The 20,404-nt window shown below is 52.5% G+C and overlaps 2 protein-coding genes across 2 annotated transcripts in view; both read right to left on the bottom strand.

The window, feature by feature from the left end:
* Positions 1 to 755: 755 nt before the first annotated feature.
* SRF (serum response factor) lies at positions 756 to 8,921 on the bottom strand. Its single transcript, XM_084889763.1, has 7 exons — positions 8,281 to 8,921; positions 6,419 to 6,685; positions 4,587 to 4,848; positions 3,918 to 4,037; positions 2,771 to 2,962; positions 2,295 to 2,371; positions 756 to 1,601 (listed from the first exon to the last, which is right to left on the bottom strand). The coding sequence occupies exons 1-7, from the start codon at positions 8,788 to 8,790 to the stop codon at positions 1,506 to 1,508; spliced, it is 1,524 nt and encodes a 507-aa protein (XP_084745889.1). The 5' UTR covers positions 8,791 to 8,921; the 3' UTR covers positions 756 to 1,505.
* Positions 8,922 to 18,083: 9,162 nt separating this feature from the next.
* PTK7 (protein tyrosine kinase 7 (inactive)) overlaps positions 18,084 to 20,404 on the bottom strand; it is a 65,333-nt gene continuing 63,012 nt past the window's right edge. The window contains exons 19-20 of the mRNA XM_084890336.1: positions 19,480 to 19,658; positions 18,084 to 19,060 (exon numbers count right to left, since the gene is read on the bottom strand). Of these exons, the coding sequence (XP_084746462.1) occupies positions 18,900 to 19,060; positions 19,480 to 19,658 (340 nt within the window). The 3' untranslated portion in view covers positions 18,084 to 18,899. The remainder of the gene's footprint in view (positions 19,061 to 19,479; positions 19,659 to 20,404) is intronic.

Below are 20,404 nucleotides of genomic sequence, written 5' to 3'. Positions count from 1 at the left end.
TGTTCTGAAAAAGCTTCCTTTCTGGATCCTGGGGGTGAAGATGGGCTCTGACACAGGGTAAACGACCCTCCCCGTGTTGGCCCACCCTGAAGGTCTACCCCAAAGAGGGGAGGGGATGGGGCACGGCCCCTGTACAAATTACATAAATACTGAGGTTACACTTAGAAAAATAAAGTCATTTTCTTCAAGGCTTTTTGTCTTAATTTTAAAAAGTTACAGTAGCTGCTCACTCCCTGGGAGAGCTGCCCACTTCTGGTTCCCCTATCACTGCACTCAGCCCAAGAGCTGCTCCCATTTGTCTGACCCCCTTTCCTGCCTCTCACCCCCTCCCAGATCCCACCCTGCTCACTGCAACTTGGACCCCAAGCAGCTGCAGGCCTGGGGAGCACAAGGCTGCAATGCCCATGCATGTGGCACAAATGAAGTCAGTTTCCTCTACCTGACACCCCACCATTTGGTCTCCCTCTTCCCTCTCCCTAGCAACAGCCCTAGAGGGCAAAAAAGAGGCCCAGAGCTGTGGGTCACCCTCCCCATCCCATGTGGCATGGCCTGAGGGCCCCTCCCCCGGTTTTCTCCTGGAAATAACCCAGGACCGGGCAATCCCAGAATCTCCCACACACACTGGTGGGCCCCACGCTCAGGGGGTGGCTCTGTCCCCAGAGGCCCAGCCAGTTCTGGGGAGCCCCAGGGCTCCCCAGGGAAGGGGAGCTTGGGCAGGGAGGGGGACGAGAAAAACTCCATAAAAAAAAGTTAAATATTTTAAAAATATATATTTATAGATTTGTTTTCACTTCGTCTCCTCAAATAAAAAGTTCAAAATCAACTTTAAGTAAAGCAGCTGGGAGGAGAGGGGGGGAAGACGGGGAGAAGGAACAATGATGGTTCCCTCCAACCCAGGAGCCCCTGGAGCCCCCAAGGGAGTGGCAAGGCCGGGCAGCCGGCCCCAGGGACCTGCTCCCTGCACAGGCCCAGCTCCTTGGGGCTGGGGGGCTGCAGGGGGGGAGCACGAGGGAAGAAGCCCCATCTCCCCAGCCGGCTCCCTGGAGAGCGCTCACTGACCCAGCCTGTGGCAGACACAGCCCTGACATGGGGTCAGCATGAGGCTGGACAGAGGACCCCACTGCTTCCTCGAGGGGGGGGAGGGAACGGTACCTAGGCCCACAAAGATCTGTTGTGGTAGGTGGGGCACGGTCCCACTGGAAAGCTAATACTCATGGCAAACATGGAGCCAAGCTGGCAAGGAAGTCTGAGGAGGGAGGGCAGCCCCACCGTCGACAGAAATGGGAGGTGGAGCCAGGAGGAGGGGAGAGTGAGGGAGGACGGGGTGGAGGGTAGGCTGGCCCATTTCTTTGGCTGGAGTGAGAGGGCTCAGTCCGGTGGCTGCCCACTGCTCCTCCCCGCCTCCCTCCTGCGGCCCGTCAACATGTGTGTGAAGAAAACGTGAAAAGGCAACAATAAATAAGTGGTGCCATCCCCTGGCCGTCTGTCCAGGGCGGCAGGGCAGGTCAGTCACTCTTGGTGCTGTGCGCGGCGTCCAGGTTCACCACCTGTAACTCGGTGAGGTTGCTGCTGCTCCCGGCCTGCTGCCCTATGACAGCCATCTGGAGGGAAGGGCGTGTGTGAGGAAATGGGGCAGGAACAGGTCAGCCAGCTCAGACCTCCTGCTTGCCTGCCTGCCCACCAAGGTCTGACCAGGAAAACAGCCCTTCTTGCTAGGAATCTTAGCTTTGACTAACTAGTAATGGAATCCCCAAGATAAAGAAGTAGCTGGCTAGCTATACCCAGTTGCTCAGTGGTTAGAGCATTGGCCCAAGGGCTAAAGGGTCATGGGTTCAATTCTAAGCAAGGGCATGTACCTCAGTTGCAGGCTTGATCACTAGGGCACATGTAGGAAGCAACCAACTCATGTTTCTCTGTCTCTCCCCCTCCCTTCCACTCTCTCTAAAAATCAATGGAAAAGCCCTAGCCAGTTGGGCTCAGTGTACTGAAGGGTCTTGGGTTCGATTCGGATCAAGGGTACTTGCCCAGGTTGTGGGCTTAATCCCCAGTAGAGGGCATGCAGGAGGCAGCTGACCCATGATTCCCATCTTTGATGTTTCTCTCTCTTCCTCTCCCTTCCTCTCTGAAATCAATAACAATATATTTAAAATAAAAATAAAAATAAAGAGGACCTGGAAAAAACTAAAAAATAAAATCAATGGAAAAAAATATCCTCAGGTGAGGATTAACAATAACAAGCACAAACAAACAAGGTAGCTGGCTGGCTGGGAGGGGCTGAGAGGGTTCCCACCCACCTGGTGAAGTTGAACTGCAGAAACGGGGATCTGCACGGTCCCAGATGGTGCCGTCAGGAACACCTGGGGAACGCCGCCTGCGTGGAAAGTGGGAGATACTCAAGCTGCTTGCTCAAGAGAAACTTCCCGTTATTGGAGCTGGTAAACGCACAAATGACTGGGTGAGTCTCAGATGTGAATGCCCTCGGGTGAGTGCCCAATTGTGTCCAAGTGTGGGTGTGAGTGAGTGTTCGAGTGTGCATGAGTAAGTAGACAGGCATGGGTGCCAGAGTGTATCTGTATGTATATGTGTAGAAGCATATATGAGCATCCTAATTTGTGTGGATATACATATCAGGGATGAGGGAGAAAGCGCAGGCGCGCGCACACATATGTGTGTGTGTGTGTGTGTGTGTGTGTGTGTGTGTGTGTGTCTGTGTGTGTCTGCATAAGGGAGACAATGGTCCTCCTTTTCTCTGCCCTACCGCCCAACTCACCTTGCTCCTGGACCTGGCTGTGGGACACCTGCATGGTGGACGGAGCCTGGGAAAAGGCATTGAGCACGGTGAGGCTGCCATCCGCCAGGCCCGAGGTGGGTGCATACATCACCGCATGGGGGCTAGGGTACATCATGTGGCCGCCCACAGTTGTGGGTACAGATGACGTCATGATGGTAGCGGGCAAGGTCACTGGCAAATACAGACACTTGTCAGTGAGGCTGACCCTGGTCCCCACGGATAACTCCCATCCCACCCCTAGGAATTCCAAGCTGCCGAGCTCTCTAGCCGTTTCCCAGGTCAGCAGACAGACAAGACTCATTCCTCTGCTCCCTGTCATCAACTAAGAAAAGCCTTATTTTTTTCTTGAACACAACAGCACCAGCCTTTAGTTAGATCCTACCACATTGTGCTGTCCAATTGTCTAGTTGCTGAATTCTCTGTCCCAAGACGCTAAGGCCCTGGGAAAAACAGAGATTACAGTAACTGACCCAACCTGAGGAAACTCAGATACTCCCCCTTTAGGGAGCTTCAGGATTTTTTTTTTTTGTTTTCATTCCTCCTCCTTCTTCCTAAATGTGTGGCTAACAAATGCATCTTTTAAACTAGCCCTTCTCAAATGTTAATGTGCATACAGTCACCTGGGGTTCTGGTTAAAAATGTACATTCTGATTAGGTGGGCTTGGGGTGAGGCATAAAAGTCTGCATTCCTCTCAAGCTCCAGGGTGATGCTGGTCCTCCATAGATCACACTTTGTATAACAAGGTTGTAAATAACAAGAACTTAAAAGTAACTTTATTCTGAAAGTGTTTCGTCATATCTGGAATGACTAGAGGCCCTGAGGAGAATTATGGCTACTCTAAACCTAGGACACCCTCCCACAAGGAGGTATCTGCTCTATAAATCCTTCCTGGTCATTAAGCAAATGTGAATCTTTGGGCAAGTAACTGCTCCTCCTGGGCCTCAGGCTTCTCTGAGTAAGGAGGAGGGTGGCTTCAGTGGCCCCTAATTTCTTCTTTGAATCCACAGCCCTATTGCAGGGCAGGATACAAAACCCAGCCACCCCCACCTGACTCTCTCTTAAGGATTAGGATAAGGGTTAAGCCAAAAGCCTCAGTCTCCACCTTAAGAAGTGACAGAGCTATACCTGTCCCGCTGGAGGAGGTCTGCGTGAGGTCTGTGCTGCTGTCTCGAGAGGGAGACGCTTGTTGTGGGGCCTGGTGCACCTGAATGGCCTGCACCGGAACTTGCTGGGCCACTGCCCCACCTGCGAGACACAGAGACTTACTTGTGCTCTGTCCTACCCAGCCACCACCCGCACAAGCACCTCACACCCCCACACACCCAGGGTCTGACACACTGCTCCCCAATTCCCATCACTATCTTTTGTGGGAGTCAACAAGCCCTTCCTGTCCTGAATCTCGGCCTCCAGGGGCTTCTATACTCTGCTTTTGCTCTTCCCTCCTCCTCCCGTCCTATGCCGTGCCTCTTTCCTTTTCAGGCAGTTGGTATTGACCCATCAGGGACAGGATCTGCCCTCTAGTCAAGGTAGGGAAGTGACAGAATGCCTACTGTCCCTGTGGCAATAGGGACCCAGGGCAGGGCTGGCTAAACAAGGCCAGAGCATATGGCTGGAACTTACTGACAAGGATAACAGAGGTTCCCATGGGGAGGGACATGCTTGCCAACGGGACAGAATAGGCTTCTCTCAGGCCCTGGCCCCCCGTTCACCCTCCTTCTGAGCAGGGGAAGAGATTCTCCTTGTGCCAACCCTAAACCCACTCTTCCCATGCTCAATTTGCCCCTTGTGACTCACCAGGCATGAGGGTGAAGCTGGTAGGCAGCTGCATGAGGCCCCCAGAGGAGACAGGGCCACTGCCTGTACTCTTCAGCACAGTCCCGTTGGCACTGCTGACAGCACTGGGGCTGACACTAGCAGACACTGGTGCCAAGTAGTTGGTGATGGGGAAGGAAGGGCCGCTGCTGACTTGCATGGTGGTAGAGGTGCTAGGTGCTGTTTGGATGGTGGAGGTGGTACCCGGCAGGTTGGTGACTGTGAACACTGGTTTCAGTGAGTCCTACACCCAGAGTAGAGATGGAGCAATGAGCCTCTACCAGACCCTGACCCTGCAGAAGCTTAATGTAGATTGACAGCTCAGAGTAGAACCAGGGTGCTTGGATTCAAATCACAGCTCTGTCATTTATCTGCTGCCTGGTCCACAGGCAAGTTATTGAACTGCTATGCTCCAGTTTCCTGTCTATTAAAGGAAGATAATACCTACCCCATAGGTGTTGTGAAGAATAAATAGGTTAACATACTTAAAGAAGTTAGAACAATGCCTGGCACATAAAAAGAGCAGTAAGTATTTGCTGCTCTTATTTATCATAATGATAAATATGATTATCATAATTCCCTGAGTTCTGCCCCAATGGACTGTGGCCGTGACGTTGGCTGGAGGATCAGGACACCAGGGGTCTGTTCCCAGCTTTGGCAATGACCATTTGTGTGACCCTGAGCTTCAGTTTTCTTCTCCTGTAAATATGAGAGGACTGGGCTACTGTGCCCTCTTTAAAAGGGTCCTTCCAGCTCATATTTGCCAGGCTTCTGAGATAGGGACCAAGAGGTTTTCAGGGAACTTATGGTTTGAGAGAGATCTTAGGGGGTTGGCACTTTATGACAAATACTTGAGATTTTCATTACCAAAAGAATTTATTCATCCAGCAAAATTTTCTGGGAATAAGCCTCACCGTCAAGAGTCTAAAAATTATTACAGATGCCACCACATGAGGGGAAAGTCTGAAGCACTGAGTTTCCCCTCGGGGAGCCTTTGTTTTTAGAAGGGGAAGGAGGAAACCAGGGGCTGAGAGCCAAGCCCAGAGGTCTGAGGGGCTCAAATACTGGGGATTGGTCAGAGCGGGATGTTTGCTAATCAGACGCGCTCAAAGCCCCTGATTGGTGCAGGCGTTGCTAAGGCAAACAGTGCCGCTTCCTCCGATTGGCCAGTTGAAGAATGACCCGGAAGGTGGAGTACCCCAGAGGAACTAGGGAGGAAGCTCCGCCCCCTCTCCTTACCGGGAAAAGGAAGGGGGAGGCGTAACTAGGGCCGGCATCCCTAGCAGCCGGGAATACACTCCCTATGGTGCCCAGGTCCGGACATCCTGAGGAGGTAGGTGACTGGCTGGTCAGGTGGCCTTCAGCCCGGCCAGCCAGCCCACCTGCAGCAGTGCTGGGTTCCCAGGACCTGAACCCGGGAGCGCTCACTTCCTGCTCCCTTCCTACTCCGCCGTGACCCGCCGGCCGGAGGGCTGGGCTAAGCTACGCCCCCACCCCTAGCGGGAGGGAGACAGCTGGCGGGAGGAATGCGAGGGCCCTGCCAGGCAGGCGGGCTTCGGCGGGAGGCCGGCGTGGAGCCGGAGCCCGCCTTATATGGGCACGGAGGCCGCCCGCTTATCTAGTGGGCCGGCCTCCTGTCAGGATAGCGGGGATGGACACCTGCCCCCTAGGATGAGGGGCACTAGCCCGGCTCCACTCCACACCAGTGGGCACCTGCCACCTGTGCTTGGTGAGGAAGTGAGAGGGACCCCCTCCTCTCTCTGCCGGTCAAGTCCCTCCCCTTCCTTTCCCTCCGATCGGGGACCCAAACACACCTTGGTCTCCCCACTGCTGTCGGACTCAGACACCTGGTAGGTGAGGTCTGTCTCCTGAAAGCCGGTGGCACTCATTCTCTGGTCTGTGGTGGGGTCTGAGCGGGGCGGAGAATCTGGCGAGTTGAGGCAGGTCTGGATCAGCGCCTTGCCAGTCTCACTGGTGATCATGGGCTGCAGTTTTCGAGTGGCAAAGGTATATACATGGCCTGTCTCGCTGGCCACCAGCAGCAGCACCTGTGTCCCTGTCAGCGTGGACAGCTCATAGGCCTGGGGAAAATGGGGAGGAGATGGGGAGGTCAGCAAAACTCATCTCTACCTGCCTTGGGAAGGAGGAGAAGGAGGTAGCACACAGTGACATCAAGCCCCCACTCCCATAATGACCTTCCTGTCTAGAGGTGGTCCTACCAGGACATCTGAAGGTGAACCGGAAGCAGAAAAATGCCATGCCTCTTCTCTGAGAAGCCCTGCTGACTGCAAACAACACAACCCCCTCCCGACAGAACATATAACCTCAGTGACACAGAGGGGCCTCCCTACAGCGTGGTGCCCAGCCTTACGGAGAGATGGCTCCCGCCCCCTCCTCACTGCCACAAGGACAAGGACGAACTCGCTGCTGTACCAGAAGTCACTACCGTCCAGACCCACATAAGACACGACGGTTGATGTGTAGAGTTGAGGAGCCACCTACACTCTAAAAAGTCCCATGTTTCTTCCCAGAAACTGCACACGCACTAACCTGTTGCCATTTGTCTTCTGCCCTATAATACTGGGTTACTCTTTTTTTCTTCCTTTGTCTTGACACAACAGTGTCTGGACTGATGGGAGATGGGGGCTAGATTAGCCGCTACAACCCTGCCATCAGCTCAGAAAGGGGTCCATCCAGGAGGGCCCTGTGGATGGTGTCCTCACAGCCAACAAGCTTCCACGAGCCCACCTTGGAAGCAGCTCTGACTTTTATATGGGACAGACAGACACCCCAGCCAATTTTTCCAGAATTCTAGCTTCTTGTTTCCCAGTTCTTCTTCCATCCTGTCCCATATCTTCTACACCCCAAGGCAACGCCTTTCCTCACCCCTTCTCACTGGATAATCTGACAGAAAAGGATTTTCTGGGTACCTCTGCAAACCTCCCTGCCTCCCCACCAAACTCCATGCACAGATTCTCCCTAGGGCTGCAAATCCCACTGTATGGAAGGCGGATGGTCCTGGAGCCTGTCTGGAGGGGAGTGTGCAGGCTGCCAGGGGATGCACTTCAGACACATGGCCATCGCGGGATTCGGCTTGGTCCCCGCGGCTCAGGGCGGCCTCCGTTCTCCTGCCTTGCTCCCTCACCTGCAGCTCTGGAGCCCCATTCCGTCACCAGCCTTGCCTGTCCTTCCAGTTAGTACCACATCGGCGGTGCCCACCTTCCTCCCACCTGGGCAGGCTCCCTCATTGTTATTCTGCTTCCAGCCTTCTCACCTGCACACCTTCTCTTCTGCTCCCCGGTTTTGGGGAGCCCTTCCCAAACACCAGCGCCATGGACCTACGACTGATCCCTGGATTTCCTTAAAACACCTCCCAGCAGCCTCCCAATGCCACTGCTAGCCCCTTCGCTCGGCAGGGGCCCAGCTCCGCTCCGCGCCCGTCACTCCCACCTCGGCGCCTCTCCCCTCTTCCCCGGACCTTCGCAGCGGCTCCCCTCTCCCCACATTTCCCCGGCGGCCCCTCCCCTCGTGCTGTCCCGGGGTAAGAGCCATCCCCTCCCACCACCTCCCCCGGGCTCGCCGCCTCTCACCTCCGCCCGGCTCTGCCTGCCTGCCTCCCGGGCTCCCCGTGCCCTGCCCGGGCTCCGCGCGGCCGGCCGGGCTCCCGGTCCCGTACCTTCTTCATGATGCCCGTCTTCCTCTTGCTGAAGGTCGTGTAGCGCCGCAGCTTGTTGTCGATGAACTCCATCTTGATCTTCACGCGGCCCCGCGTCTTCTTGCCCGGCTTGGCCCCGCTCACCGGCCCGTAGCCGCCCGCGGCCGCCGCCGCCGCCTCGGGCCCGCCGACCACCATGCCGAGCTCCATCTCGCTGAGGCTCCGCTTCAGGCCGCGCCGCTCGGCGCCCAGCTCCTCCTCCTCGCCCGACTCCGAGTCGCCCTCGCTGCCGCTGTAGAGGGCCCCCGCGGCGGGTGCCGGGGTGGGTGCCGCCGCCGCTGCAGCCTCCCGCTCCAGGCGGCCCGGCCCGAGCCCCGCGCCGTTCCCCGGGACCCGGCCCCCGTTAGCCCCGCGAGCCCCGCCGCCGCCGCCGCCGCCTCCCGGCCGCCCCGTCGGAGTCCGGTTCAGGCTGCCCCCCAGGGCCGAGCCCCGGCCCAGCGCCGCCGCGGCCCCAGCTTGGGTCGGTAACATGGCGCTCGGTGCAGGAGGACGGACAGGCAGTCAGCGAGGAATTGGAGCCGCCGCCGCCGCCATCGGCTTCCCGGCTCAGCCCGGCGCTCCCGCTGTTGCTGGTGCCGCTATCGCCGCCGCCGCCGCTGCGAGCCCGGGGCCCCTGCACGCCCCGGCCGACCTGGGCCCTCACTTTCCTGCCCCTGTGGCCCGGGTTGCCCCAGGCCGCGCGGAGCGCCCCCTATCCGTCTGCCGCGGCGGCGCGCCCGGCGGCCGTCAGCGTCCCCCCGGGGGCACAGGCTGCTGGCCGCCGCGGGGACGGCGGGTGGAGGGGGCCGGGACCACGCGCAGGCGGCGAGGGATCCCCCGACCCTTCCCCCCCATATAAAGAGATACAATGTTTCCTTTTATGGCGAGACCGCTCCTTATATGGTGAGCCCCTAAGCCCCCGCCCCATTGGTCCACCGTTCCGGCACCTCCGCTCCCCATTGGCCCACAGGGGGCGCCTATTTGCATAAACATCCCGAACTCGCTGCAGTCCTCGGGCGTCAGACCGCGGCTCCGAGAGGGGCGGGGCCGAAGTCTCCTAAAGGAAAGGGGGAGGCGGTGCGACTCCACCCCCGCGGCCGGAGAGTGGTAGAGGGAACGGGGCGGGGCCCGCGGAGAGGAAGCCTAGGAGCGGACCGGAGCGCAGTCTTGCGGAGGAGAGGGAGCACGCTGGGAACCCGGCACTGGGAGGGCTGGAAACAAGCACTGGGGTAGTTCCTGAGTGCACTGTGCGGGCTGCAGTAAATGATCTTACAGCCCAAATTCCACCCGAGTGCAGGGATTGGAGCATTTGCCCACGCCTTCCTGCGGGAGGCAAAGGAACTGGCCGAGTAACGGGGGCTTGGGTCCTTCGTGTCCAGACTGGTCGCCCTCTGGCCACGCCGTTCCAATGCTTACCCTCCTCACCCCGCCCCCCACGCCCGACTTCCTTTCTCTTTCTCTTTTTCAAGGCGGCCACACTTTCCCACCAGGCCGGCTCTCCAGTCCTCATTCATCATCTTCTATACTGGGGGAGGTCTTTGGCGGACGTACATCTGGAAAAGACCGGGGAGATAGTCTGCCTCGCCGATGGGGGCAGGGAGGAGAGATGGAGATCAGTGAAGACTTCCAGCTGCGGGATGGGATGGAGAGGAGGTGGTAAAGCCCACCCCTCAGCCAGTGCAGAGGCCTGGGAAAAGCTGAGCAGAAAGTTGAAGCAAGCCAGCAAGCGAGCGCACACACACACACACACACACACACAAACACACACGCCCTTCTCTGCAAAGCCCATAGAAGAAGAAAAGTTAGAACTGGGGTCCTGCAAAGGCCAAGTTCAGGGTCTCGTTCTGGGCCTTAGCTCCAAAGCCGTGAAAACAACTTGGGTTTTGCTGTTACATAAATTATTCAAATCTGGAATCAAGTCTACACCACAGGCAGTTAAGCATATGGAATGTGTTAGTTCAAGAGGAAGAACAGGTCAAATAGATAAATAGGTTACAGAAGGGCTTCAGGGCCACAGACGGTGCTTGGGACTGTGATTTGAGCAACAGTTCTACAATCACAGCCCTGTGGTCCATTCCTGCCTGACTTCTCGGGACTTTTCTGTGTGAGACCCCTGGTTCAGATACAGCAGTGGCACCCCAGAAGACAACTGCTGCCTGCCACATCCACCGGGCAGCGAACAATTCTCAGCTTACCTTCAAATAGGCCTCCCTCTCTCCAATTCCACCCACCCCTGGGCTATTGCACACCAGTGTTAGTACAACTCCTCGGGATGGCTTCATCTTCTCAGCCCCCACCCCACCCCCCCAATTCCCAAACTATGTTGGCTTACTGCAGGTTCAGAAGCTAAAACTGTTCATGTAGATCAAGTCAATAAAAAAAACCGGTTCAGCCCTAGCCGGTTTGGCTCAGAGGATAGAGTGTCGGCCTGCAGACCAGGCCAAAGATCCCAGTTTAATACCGGTCAAGGGCACATGCCCAGGTTGCAGGCTCCTCCTCAGCCCAGGCTGTTGTCAGTGCTCATGCGGGAGGCAACCAATCTATGTGTTTCTCTCATATCGATGTTTCTGTCTTTCCCTCTCTCTTCCACTCCTCCTAAAAATCAATGAAAAAATATCCTTGGGTGAGGATTAAACACACACACAAAAACTGGTTCAGAGATGTTTACTTTATTTTTAAACTAGAGGCCTGGTGCATGAAATTCAACTACTACAGATATGGTTCCTAGGCCTGGCTGGCATCAGGGCCCATCAGGTTCCCTGCCTTCCCTTGCCACCCGTGTGCACTGCCACAGCAAGGTTCCCCCCACCTCCTCCTTCCTTCACCACCCATGCGCTGCCACTACTTGGTCCCTCCCCCACCTTCCCCCTTCCCTCGCTCCCTCAGTGCCCTGACGCGGCTGCCACCAATGGTCACCCTCCATGTTCCACACCGCCCTGTGGTGGTCAGCGCACATCATAGCACATGATCAAACTCCCGAGGGGACAGTTTGCATATTAGCTTTTTATTTATTTATTTATTTTTAATTTTTTTTTTAAACTTTTTCCTCTCTTACATGTAAGCACTTTGTTTTTTTTTAAATATATTTTTATTGATTTTGTACAGAGAGGAAGGGAGTGAGATAGAGAGTTAGAAACATCGATGAGAGAGAGTCATCGATCAGCTGCCTCTTGCACACTCCCTACTGGGGATATGCCCGCAACCGAGGTACATGCCCTTGACTGGAATCGAACCCGGGACCCTTCAGTCCCCAAGCCGACGCTCTATCCATTGAGCCAAACTGGTCTCGGCCATATTAGCTTTTTATATATTAGATTACAGTTTACATTCAGTATTACTTTGTGTTAGTTTCAGGTGTACAACATGGTACTTAGACAATCACATACTCTACATAGAGGTCCTTCTGAATAGATGTGTTTTGTTTGGGTTATATAGTATTTTTATTTATTTATTTTTAAAAATATATATTTTATTGATTTTTTTACAGAGAGGAAGGGAGAGGGATAGAGAGAAACATTGAGGAGAGAGAAACATCGACCAGCTGCCTCCTGCACACCCCCTACCGAGGATGCGCCCGCAACCAAGGTACATGCTCTTGACGGGAATCGAACCTAGGACCCTTCAGTTTACAGGACGATGCTCTATCCCCTGAGCCAAACCGGTTTCGGCTATATAGTATTTTGAAATCAGATTTTATATAATAATCTGGATATCTCAACCTCACACAAAAACTGGATTTTTTAGCAACTCCAGGCATAGAGCTGTGTTGAATGGTGGCCATGGAAGAGGCATCTGCTCTCAGGCTCACTATAGCCCATACAGCCCACTGACCTCAGATAAGCCCCGTCTGGCCTCTCTGGAATGTGGTCTGTTTGGTGCTTCTCTGATAAGGCAAAATCACAGCAGTCCTATGGAAGGTGGGAGCTTACATCCACCCCAGACCTTGAAGCACCTCCAGAAGGGCATCAGAATTCCAGCTGGATCCCCCCATACCACACCATTCCCACCCTGCTCTCTTTCCTTCTCCTGATTTTTATCATTCAGAACAAAAATTAAAATACTTTAAAAAATTACCGTCACACAAAAAATTACCAACTCTAAAACTTTTCATTGGGGGTTAATCTTTATGGGTGCATTCCTCATACAGAAGAAAAGAGGTCTCAATTGTAATGGCAGCATTAGAGGGAACGGAAAGGAAAAGAGGCCGTGAGTCAGTGGGCCTAGGAAAAGTCTGGAAAGCCATGCTCCAAACACTAATGTTTACCACTGGAGAGGATGAGAGGGACTAGCAGAGTGGGTCCCTTGCTTTATACATGTCTATACCATTTGACTTCTTCCATGATCAGTATTACTCTTTTTTTTTTTTTTTTAATATATTTTATTGATTTTGTACAGAGAGGACGAGAGAGGGATAGAGAGTTAGAAACATCGATGAGAGAGAGTCATCGATCAGCTGCCTCTTGCACACCCCCTACCGGGGATATGCCCGCAACCAAGGTACATGCCCTTGACCGGAATCGAACCCGGGACCTTTCAGTCCCCAAGCCGACACTCTATCCACTGAGCCAAACCGGTTTCGGCATGATCAGTATTACTCTTATACAATTTTTTTTTCCCTCTTAAAATGAAGCAATGATAGAATCAGGGAAAAGGTAGAATAAGTGGGTCTTGGTGACAGGCTGCACGGGGAGGGGGTACACATAAGAGACTCGTGTTAGATTGAGAGTTTGAATAAAATCTTCAGTGGTACCATTAATGGAAAGAGAGAACTTGGCTATAGGACCAGTTTGGGGAGAAATTCAATTTAGGCCCATGGAAATAAGCAGAGGAAAATGTAAGAAATGAGGAAGGAGGGGAGAAACCAAGATGGCGGCATAGGTAAACATCTGAACTGTTGCCTCACACAACAATTTCAAACCTACAACTAAAAGACAAAACGGTCATCATCCAGAACCACAGGAAGGCTGGCTGAGTGGAAATTCTACAACTAGAAGCAAAGAGAAAGCACACTGAGACTCACAGGAGCTGCGGAAGGCAGAGGTATGGAGGCGTGTGTGCGTGGAGAGGGCTGGCAACTGAGGACGGGGCTGGCTTTCTCAATCGGGAGGGAGAAAAAAAGCTCCCAACTGCTCTGAACTCCAGTTCTGGGCGAGACTCTGGGGACCCAGACTCATACGAGGAGAAACTATACTGCCTAGCAGCGGGCAAAATTCCAGGCGGCTTTCTCTCAAAGGTGCTTGCAGCGATTACTGAGGGACACCGAGAACAGGGGCCTCTTAGGGCAGGGCTGCTGGGAAGCCATTCCTGTTTGCTCCGCCTTGAGACTCCGTCCCATCCAAGCTGAGCACAGAGGCTTTTGCATATGAATGGCCTGGTCCTTTTAATTATAAACTTACCTAACAAACTGCAGCTGGGTCAGTGAAACCCAGAGCACCCAAAGGAAGGCCCAAGACCCCATAGCGTCTTGCATTGCTTCACAGCTGGGCCTCATCTGGGCACCTCCAAAACCCAATCTACAGATCTCTCCATAGCTCCTGCTTGACAGTCTCAGGCAGAGGCTAATTAGCACCTCCTTGGAAATCCAAGAGCCAGTGTACCCAGGGGTCAGAGTGGGACCATCCAGATTACAACTCCTCAGATCCATAAGGGACACACTCAGGGGGCAGACTCAGTAAGCACCAAAGCCCCAGTGAAGCAAGTCTTGCCTCATAAGGGTGTCTCCAGCACAGAAGTCTCCCGTTGTAGAAACAGCTGATCCTCACAGCCAATTGGCCTGAAGGTCAGTTCCTCCCAGTGATACCAACATCAAGGCTTAACTACAATAAGACTGTGCACACAGCCCACAAAGGGATGCACCAAGAGTGTCCACCTCAGGTAACTGGGGAGGCTGAGCCAATGGGCCCTATAGGACACACAGCACCCAAAATCACTCTATCAAATCAGGGAAGCAGCCAAAATGCGGAGACAAATAAAGAAGTCACAAATGAAATAAATGGAGGAAAGCAAACTACTGCATATAGAGTTCAAAACCAGTTATAAGAATTTTCTAGAAAAGGCCAATAAATTTAGTGAGACCCTCGAATATATGAAAAATGACCAACTAGAAATTAAGGATGCACTGACTGAAATAAAAAAAATATATACAGAGATCCAACAGCAGACTAGAGGATCGAAAGAATCAGGTCAAAGATTTGAAATACAAGGAAGCAAAAAAAAAAAAAACACACCCAACCGGAAAAGTAAAAAGAAAAAAGAATCTGCCAAAACCGGTTTGGCTCAGTGGTAAAGCGTCGGTCTGCGGGCTGAAGGGTCCCAGGTTCGATTCCAGTCGGGGGCATGTGCATTGGTTGCGGGCACATTCCCGGTGGGGTGTGTGCAGGAGGCAGCTGGTCAATGTTTCTCTCTCATCGACGTTTCTGGCTCTCTGTCTCTCTCCCTTCCTCTCTGTAAAAAATCGATAAAATATATTTAAAAAAAAGAAAAAGAAAAAGAAAAAAGAAAGAAAAGAAAAGAAAACACTAAGGCACTAACCAGAAAAAAAGAAAAGAAAAAAAAAGAAAAAAAAAAGAAAAAAGAATCCAAAAATATGAAGATAGTATAAAGAGCCTTTGGGACAACTTCAAGCATACCAACATCAGAATTATGGGGGTGCCAGAAGAAGAGAGAGAGCAAGATACTGAAAACCTATTTGAAGAAATAGTGACAGAAAACTTCCCCCACCTGGTTAAAAAATAGACTTACAAGTCCAGGAAGCGCACAGAACCCCAAACAAAAGGAATTAAAAGAGGACCACACCAAGACACATCATAATTAAAATGCCAAGAGTAACAGACAAAGAGAGATTAAAATCAGCAAGAGAAAAACAGTTAGTTACCTACAAGGGAGTACCCATATGATTGTAAGCTGATTTCTCAACAGAAACTATGCAGGCCAGACAGGAGTGGCAAGAAATATTCAAAGTGATGAATAGCAAGAACCTACAACCAAGATTACTCTACCCAGCAAAGTTATCATTCAGAATGGAAGATCAGATAAAGAGCTTCACAGATAAGAAAAAGCTAAAAGAGTTCATCACCACCAAACCATTATTATATGAAATGCTGAAAGGTGTTCTTTAAGAAGAGGAAAAAAAGATAAAGATAAAAATTATGAACAAGAAATACATATCTATCAACAAGTGAATATAAAAATCAAGTGAATAGAATAAACAGGTGAATATAATAGAACCAGGGGCATAGAAAGGGAGTGGACTGACAATCGTCAGGGGAAAAAGGGTGTGGGGGTGTGAGAAGAGACTGGACAAAAATTGTACACCTACGGATGAGGACAGTGGGGGAGAGGGGTAAGGACAGATGGTGGGGTGGGAACTGGGTAGAGGGGTAGCTATTGGGGTGGGGGAAAGAGGAACAACTGTAATAATCTGAGCAATAAAGATTTTTTTTTTTAAATGGTGATGAACCCTAGCTGGTTTGGTTCAGTGTCTCGATTGTCGTCCTGTTTGACTGAAGGGTCCCAGGTTTGATTCCGGTCAAGAGCACATGCCCAGGTTTTGGGCTCGATACCTGGTAGGGGGCGGGCAGGAGGCAGCCAATCAATGACTCTCTCTCTTACTGAAGTTTCTATTCTCTCTCCTTTCCTCTCTAAATATTAAAAAGAAAAGAAATGGGAGGTGTTTCTGGAGCTTGAGGAAAAGGCTGGAATTGCAGCTAATGCTTTGAGAACTGTCCACACTAAAGGGCCAATTAAAGCCACGTGATGTGATTCCTGCAGGGGAGAGCACAGAGAGGAAGGCCAGGAACAGAATCCAGAAAAACAGTGACCTCCAGGGCAGGAAGAAGGAAGCCTCTGCCAGAGCTGGAGAAGGCCGACTCAGAAAAAGATGGTGATTGCATGCCACACCACATCAAGAGAGGACAGTTTGGAAAGGCAAATGTGGCTGAAAATGTTAGCCACTGCTGAATGGTCAAGAAAGGCCTGGAGAAAAGGATTAGTGATGAATGACCTTCCAGAGTACTTCTGAGTGAAACCCGTGTTAAGAAATCATTTTTACATTATCATCAATGGGGAAGTAGGTTTTTGCTCCCAATTTTTCACACCTGTGTTGGACCTGGATATCCCCAACCTTTTTTTTTTTTTTTTTTTAATATATTTTATTGTTTTTGTACAGAGAGGAAGGGAGAGAGACAGAGAGCTGGAAACATCGATGAGAGAGAGTCATCGATCAGCTGCCTCTTGCACACCCCCCACTGGGGATATGCCCACAACCAAGGTACATGCCCTTGACTGGAATCGAACCCGGGTCCCTTCAGTCCCCAAGCCGACACTCTATCCATTGAGCCAAACCGGTTTCGGCAGATATCCCCAACCTTTGCCATGTGACTTTGTAGAACCTATTACTGCTGTTGGGTTTTGACATGTGACATGCTTTGGCCAATAACATGTTAACAGACTTATGGTTTCAAATGCATGTGCTCGCCATGATCTGGCTTGATCTCGTGCGCTGTTGCTACTACACGAGAGCATGTTCTAGGACCAGCAGGTTAGATCCAAACCAGTCCTACAGCCTACAACCAAGCCCAGCTAAACTTAGCTAGATCCAACCAAGACTATTGAACCTTACCAACCTTCAGGTCTATGAGAAAGAAAATTGAATTGTTGTTGTGACTCAAATTTGTTGTGACTGTTATTATGCAGGATCACCACTCAATAGCTGACTAATAACATAACCCAGTATACACAAATGTCTATCAAATATTACAAACAAAATTTTGTAAAATATAGTTTGAAAGTTCGATTCCTAGTCAGGGTGTGCAGGAGCCAACGGATCGATGTTTCTCTCTCCCTCTCCATCCCTCTCTCTAAAATCAATAAAAACATAGTTGTTTTTTTAAATAGGAACATGGATCAGAATTCATGTTTTGCCAAAAACAACAACAAAAAACAATGCTCCAGAGAAATTGTTCTTGGGTTGTTTTTCCCATTCCAACACATCTGTGGGATGTAACACACGGTATATCAATAAGCAAGAGGCTCCATTACTAGCTGTGTGACCTGGGGAAACTCTCTGGCTTCTCTGAGCACTTTCTAACCTGTGAAATGGGAGCAATAACATCTGGCTGACAAAGCAGGCACAGAGATTAAGTGCAACAATGCATGGTAAGTGCTTAGCCAAGTGCCTGGTACAGAGCAAGTATTCAATAAATATTAGCTGTTATTCTCATCACTGAGAAGGATAGTGAGGGACAGAATGAACCAGAGCGACTTCACAGTTAAGGGTTCGTTTCGTTAGGAGGGGGCACAGGCTGAAGTTACTGGAATAAGGAAGAAAATAACTGATGACACGGGGGTCCATGTAAAGATCCCCATGCAGGGATCCAATCAGCTGAGGGCTCTGGGGCTTTGGGGCATCAAGCATCATTTTTGCTCAATACTGTCCACTCCATCTCCCTCCTAAAGTCTTAAAGGTATTCAGAGACTTTTATCTGTCATTAATTCCACCTCCAAATCTACTCTAACTTGTCCACCCTCACTCTTCCGCCCTCCCTGCCTAAGCGTGAGTGCTAGGCCGGCCAGCAGAGAGTAAGTGGTTGGCAGTTGGAGGATCCCATGGACAAGAGGTGGTCTTGCCTCCTAAGCCCACAAAAATCAGAGAGAAGGGCCAGCGTCTGCCAGTTATTCCCATCCAGGCCTCTTTAGACTCCATAAAGCACACGGCCCCTTCTGATAAGCAAGGGAAGACAAGACGTGATTCGTGGGCAACGGCGAGAAGGAGCATCAGAAACAGGTTGTAAAAAAGGCTTCTTTATTGAGAACAGTGAGTGTAAAAAAACAAAACACACACACAACAACGATAAAAGTGTGAGGCAGGGGTGGCTCCCCGTCCCCATCTCCTCCAAGACGCACCCCTCCCTCCCACGCCCTCCCACCCCACGCTGCGAGTACGGTACATACAAAAGCCGCCCGTGGTGCGTACAAAAAGGGCGGGTTATATAATGTCAAAAGCTCCTGAAACTCCTTCATCTGCCAGGCACTTAGGAGGAGGAAAGGAGAGGAGGGTGGGGAGGAGACACAGGTCAGGGTCAGCGTGCACAAGTCCAAGTGTGGAGGACGCGCCGGCCGTGCCCTCCGCGGCGCCGGCGCAGACCCCGAGAGGGGCCCCGTGGGCCAGAACGACCCAGGAATTTGAGTATATTAAGGAACGCCCCTCAAACCCGGCTCCTCGGCGGCCTCGCCCTCCCTGGGCTAAGTTGGCAGGTGAGTGGCAGAACTGCACCTGGCCAAGGGGCGGAGACCCAGGCCAGAAACTGGTGTTACCTGAGGCACCCGCACTGTCCCTGATGGGGTGAGGGGTGGCAGAAAAAGCAGCCCAGCCCAAGGCCCTAGTCACCAGTCCAGGTCCGAGTCAACATCCCCAAGGGCTGAGGGTAAGAAAGAGGAGGAAATCGCAGGCCCCGCCCAAACCTCAGCAGTGCCGGTGGTGCCAGGGTGGAGCCCATAGGGCCGAGGAGGACAGGGATCTTGCCCATCATGCTGCAGGCACCTGTCAAGAGGTCCTCCCCTGCCCATGCCAGCCTGAGGCACGGCCTGCCCGGGCTGCCTCCTCACGGCTTGCTGTCTGCGGGGCTGTCTCCCAGGGTGTTGGCGATCTCGCTGAAGGAGGGCCTGTCCTTGGGGCTGAGGGCCCAGCAGCGCTGCATCAGCCGGTAGAGCTTGGAAGGGCAGCCCTCAGGCTGTGGGAGTCTGGTCTTCCCAGCCTGCAAGTCTGCAGTGAAACGGTGGGAGGAGAGTTAGTCCAACTTATAACCTCCTGTCCAACATTCTGTGGAGCTGGCAGTACCCACAAGCAGCCACCAGAGGGCGACCTGGGGCAGGGGTCACTGGCCAGTGGCTGGTGGGCACGGACTCAAGGAGTACAGGGGAAATATCTTGCCACCAACGGGGATAACTCCCCTGGCCCCAGCTCTGCGGGCTGGTGGGGGCAGGGTCCACACAGCACCGGAGGCAACCAATGCATGGGGCTGAAGTGGGGTCAACGGGCAGACGCCAGTGGCTGGAGTGGTTACTGTGGGCGAGGGCGTTTGCCAACCAATATGCAGTGGCCCTCTGTGTGCCTGCTGTGACCAGCCCTGCGGGGTCCTGAGCAAACTCTCCACCTGGAAGAACACGTGGAAGGGTCCCTACCTGCCAGCACCTCGTCGTCCGGCTGCCCGCCATGGGGCATCTCCCCTTGGGTGAACACTTCCCACATCAGCACGCCAAAGGCCCAGACATCAGACTTGGTGGAGAAGTCACCCTCCAGGATGGCCTCGGGGGACATCCATCGCAGAGGCACCCACGCCTGGCGGAAGTGGTAGTACTCGCTGCAGGAGAAAACCACACGTGGGGTGGGGTGGGGCGGGGCCTCCGAGGCTCACGGAGTGGGGGACACAGGTCCCTCATCCCAGGTCAGGGTCTCGTACCCGAGCCAGAGCCCAACTTTTCTACCTCCAGGCACTCGAGAAACTGGTAACACAGGGGTACACTGAGTGAGATTTGGGGGCATCCCCATGGGGTTGATGGTTAAAAATTCTATTAAGAACCGGATTTTGTCTACATTTTAATATAAAAATAAAAAGCTAATCATCATACATACTTTTGGCACTGGTCTTAAAAATGTGAAAAGGGAGAACATGTTAAATGGAAAGAACATTTAAAAAGCTTTAGTAATACATCAGTCATGACTAAAGCAACAGATGAACTGGGGGACTGGCCCTGGGTGGTGGAGGGGAAGTTCCGGGGGTGCCCCCAGGCGCCTGCAGTGTGGAGGGGCGTCCCAGAGCATCCCTGGCCCAGCGCTGAGCTCCCAGCCTTAGGATTCACAATAGTCATTAGTGAATTCAGGAAGTTACTGAGGGAACCACACAAACCGTTAAATTATATGCAAACTGTTATAAAACCTACTAGTTATTTTTACAAGGTTTATAGTCTTATCACTAGAGAAAAACCTATGAGCGACAGGGACCTGTGTCCCAATGGCTAGGATGCCTGCTGCACCCTTGGAGAGAGGATGGGAAGTCTCTGTCCCTTTGAGCTCTCCGCTTTAGACTAAGCAGACATTTAAGCAGTC

The sequence above is a fragment of the Pipistrellus hanaki genome (genome assembly GCF_964339955.1).
Source record: "Pipistrellus hanaki genome assembly, chromosome: 7".
NCBI lineage: Eukaryota > Metazoa > Chordata > Mammalia > Chiroptera > Vespertilionidae > Pipistrellus > Pipistrellus hanaki.
The sequence above is the reverse complement of the archived record's forward strand: the minus strand, read 5'-3'. Positions and strand labels throughout refer to the sequence as shown.

Bases quoted from the DNA above. Each gene is read 5' to 3' on its own strand.
- SRF (XM_084889763.1), bottom strand. From the start codon at position 8,790: ATGTTACCGACCCAAGCTGGGGCCGCGGCGGCGCTGGGCCGGGGCTCG. The intron at 4,038-4,586 runs GTGAGTCACAAG...TGTGTCTCGCAG, and splicing joins CAGCTTCACCCTCATGCCTG to GTGGGGCAGTGGCCCAGCAA. The intron at 1,602-2,294 runs GTGGGTGGGAAC...CCTTCCCTCCAG, and splicing joins CTGCAGTTCAACTTCACCAG to ATGGCTGTCATAGGGCAGCA.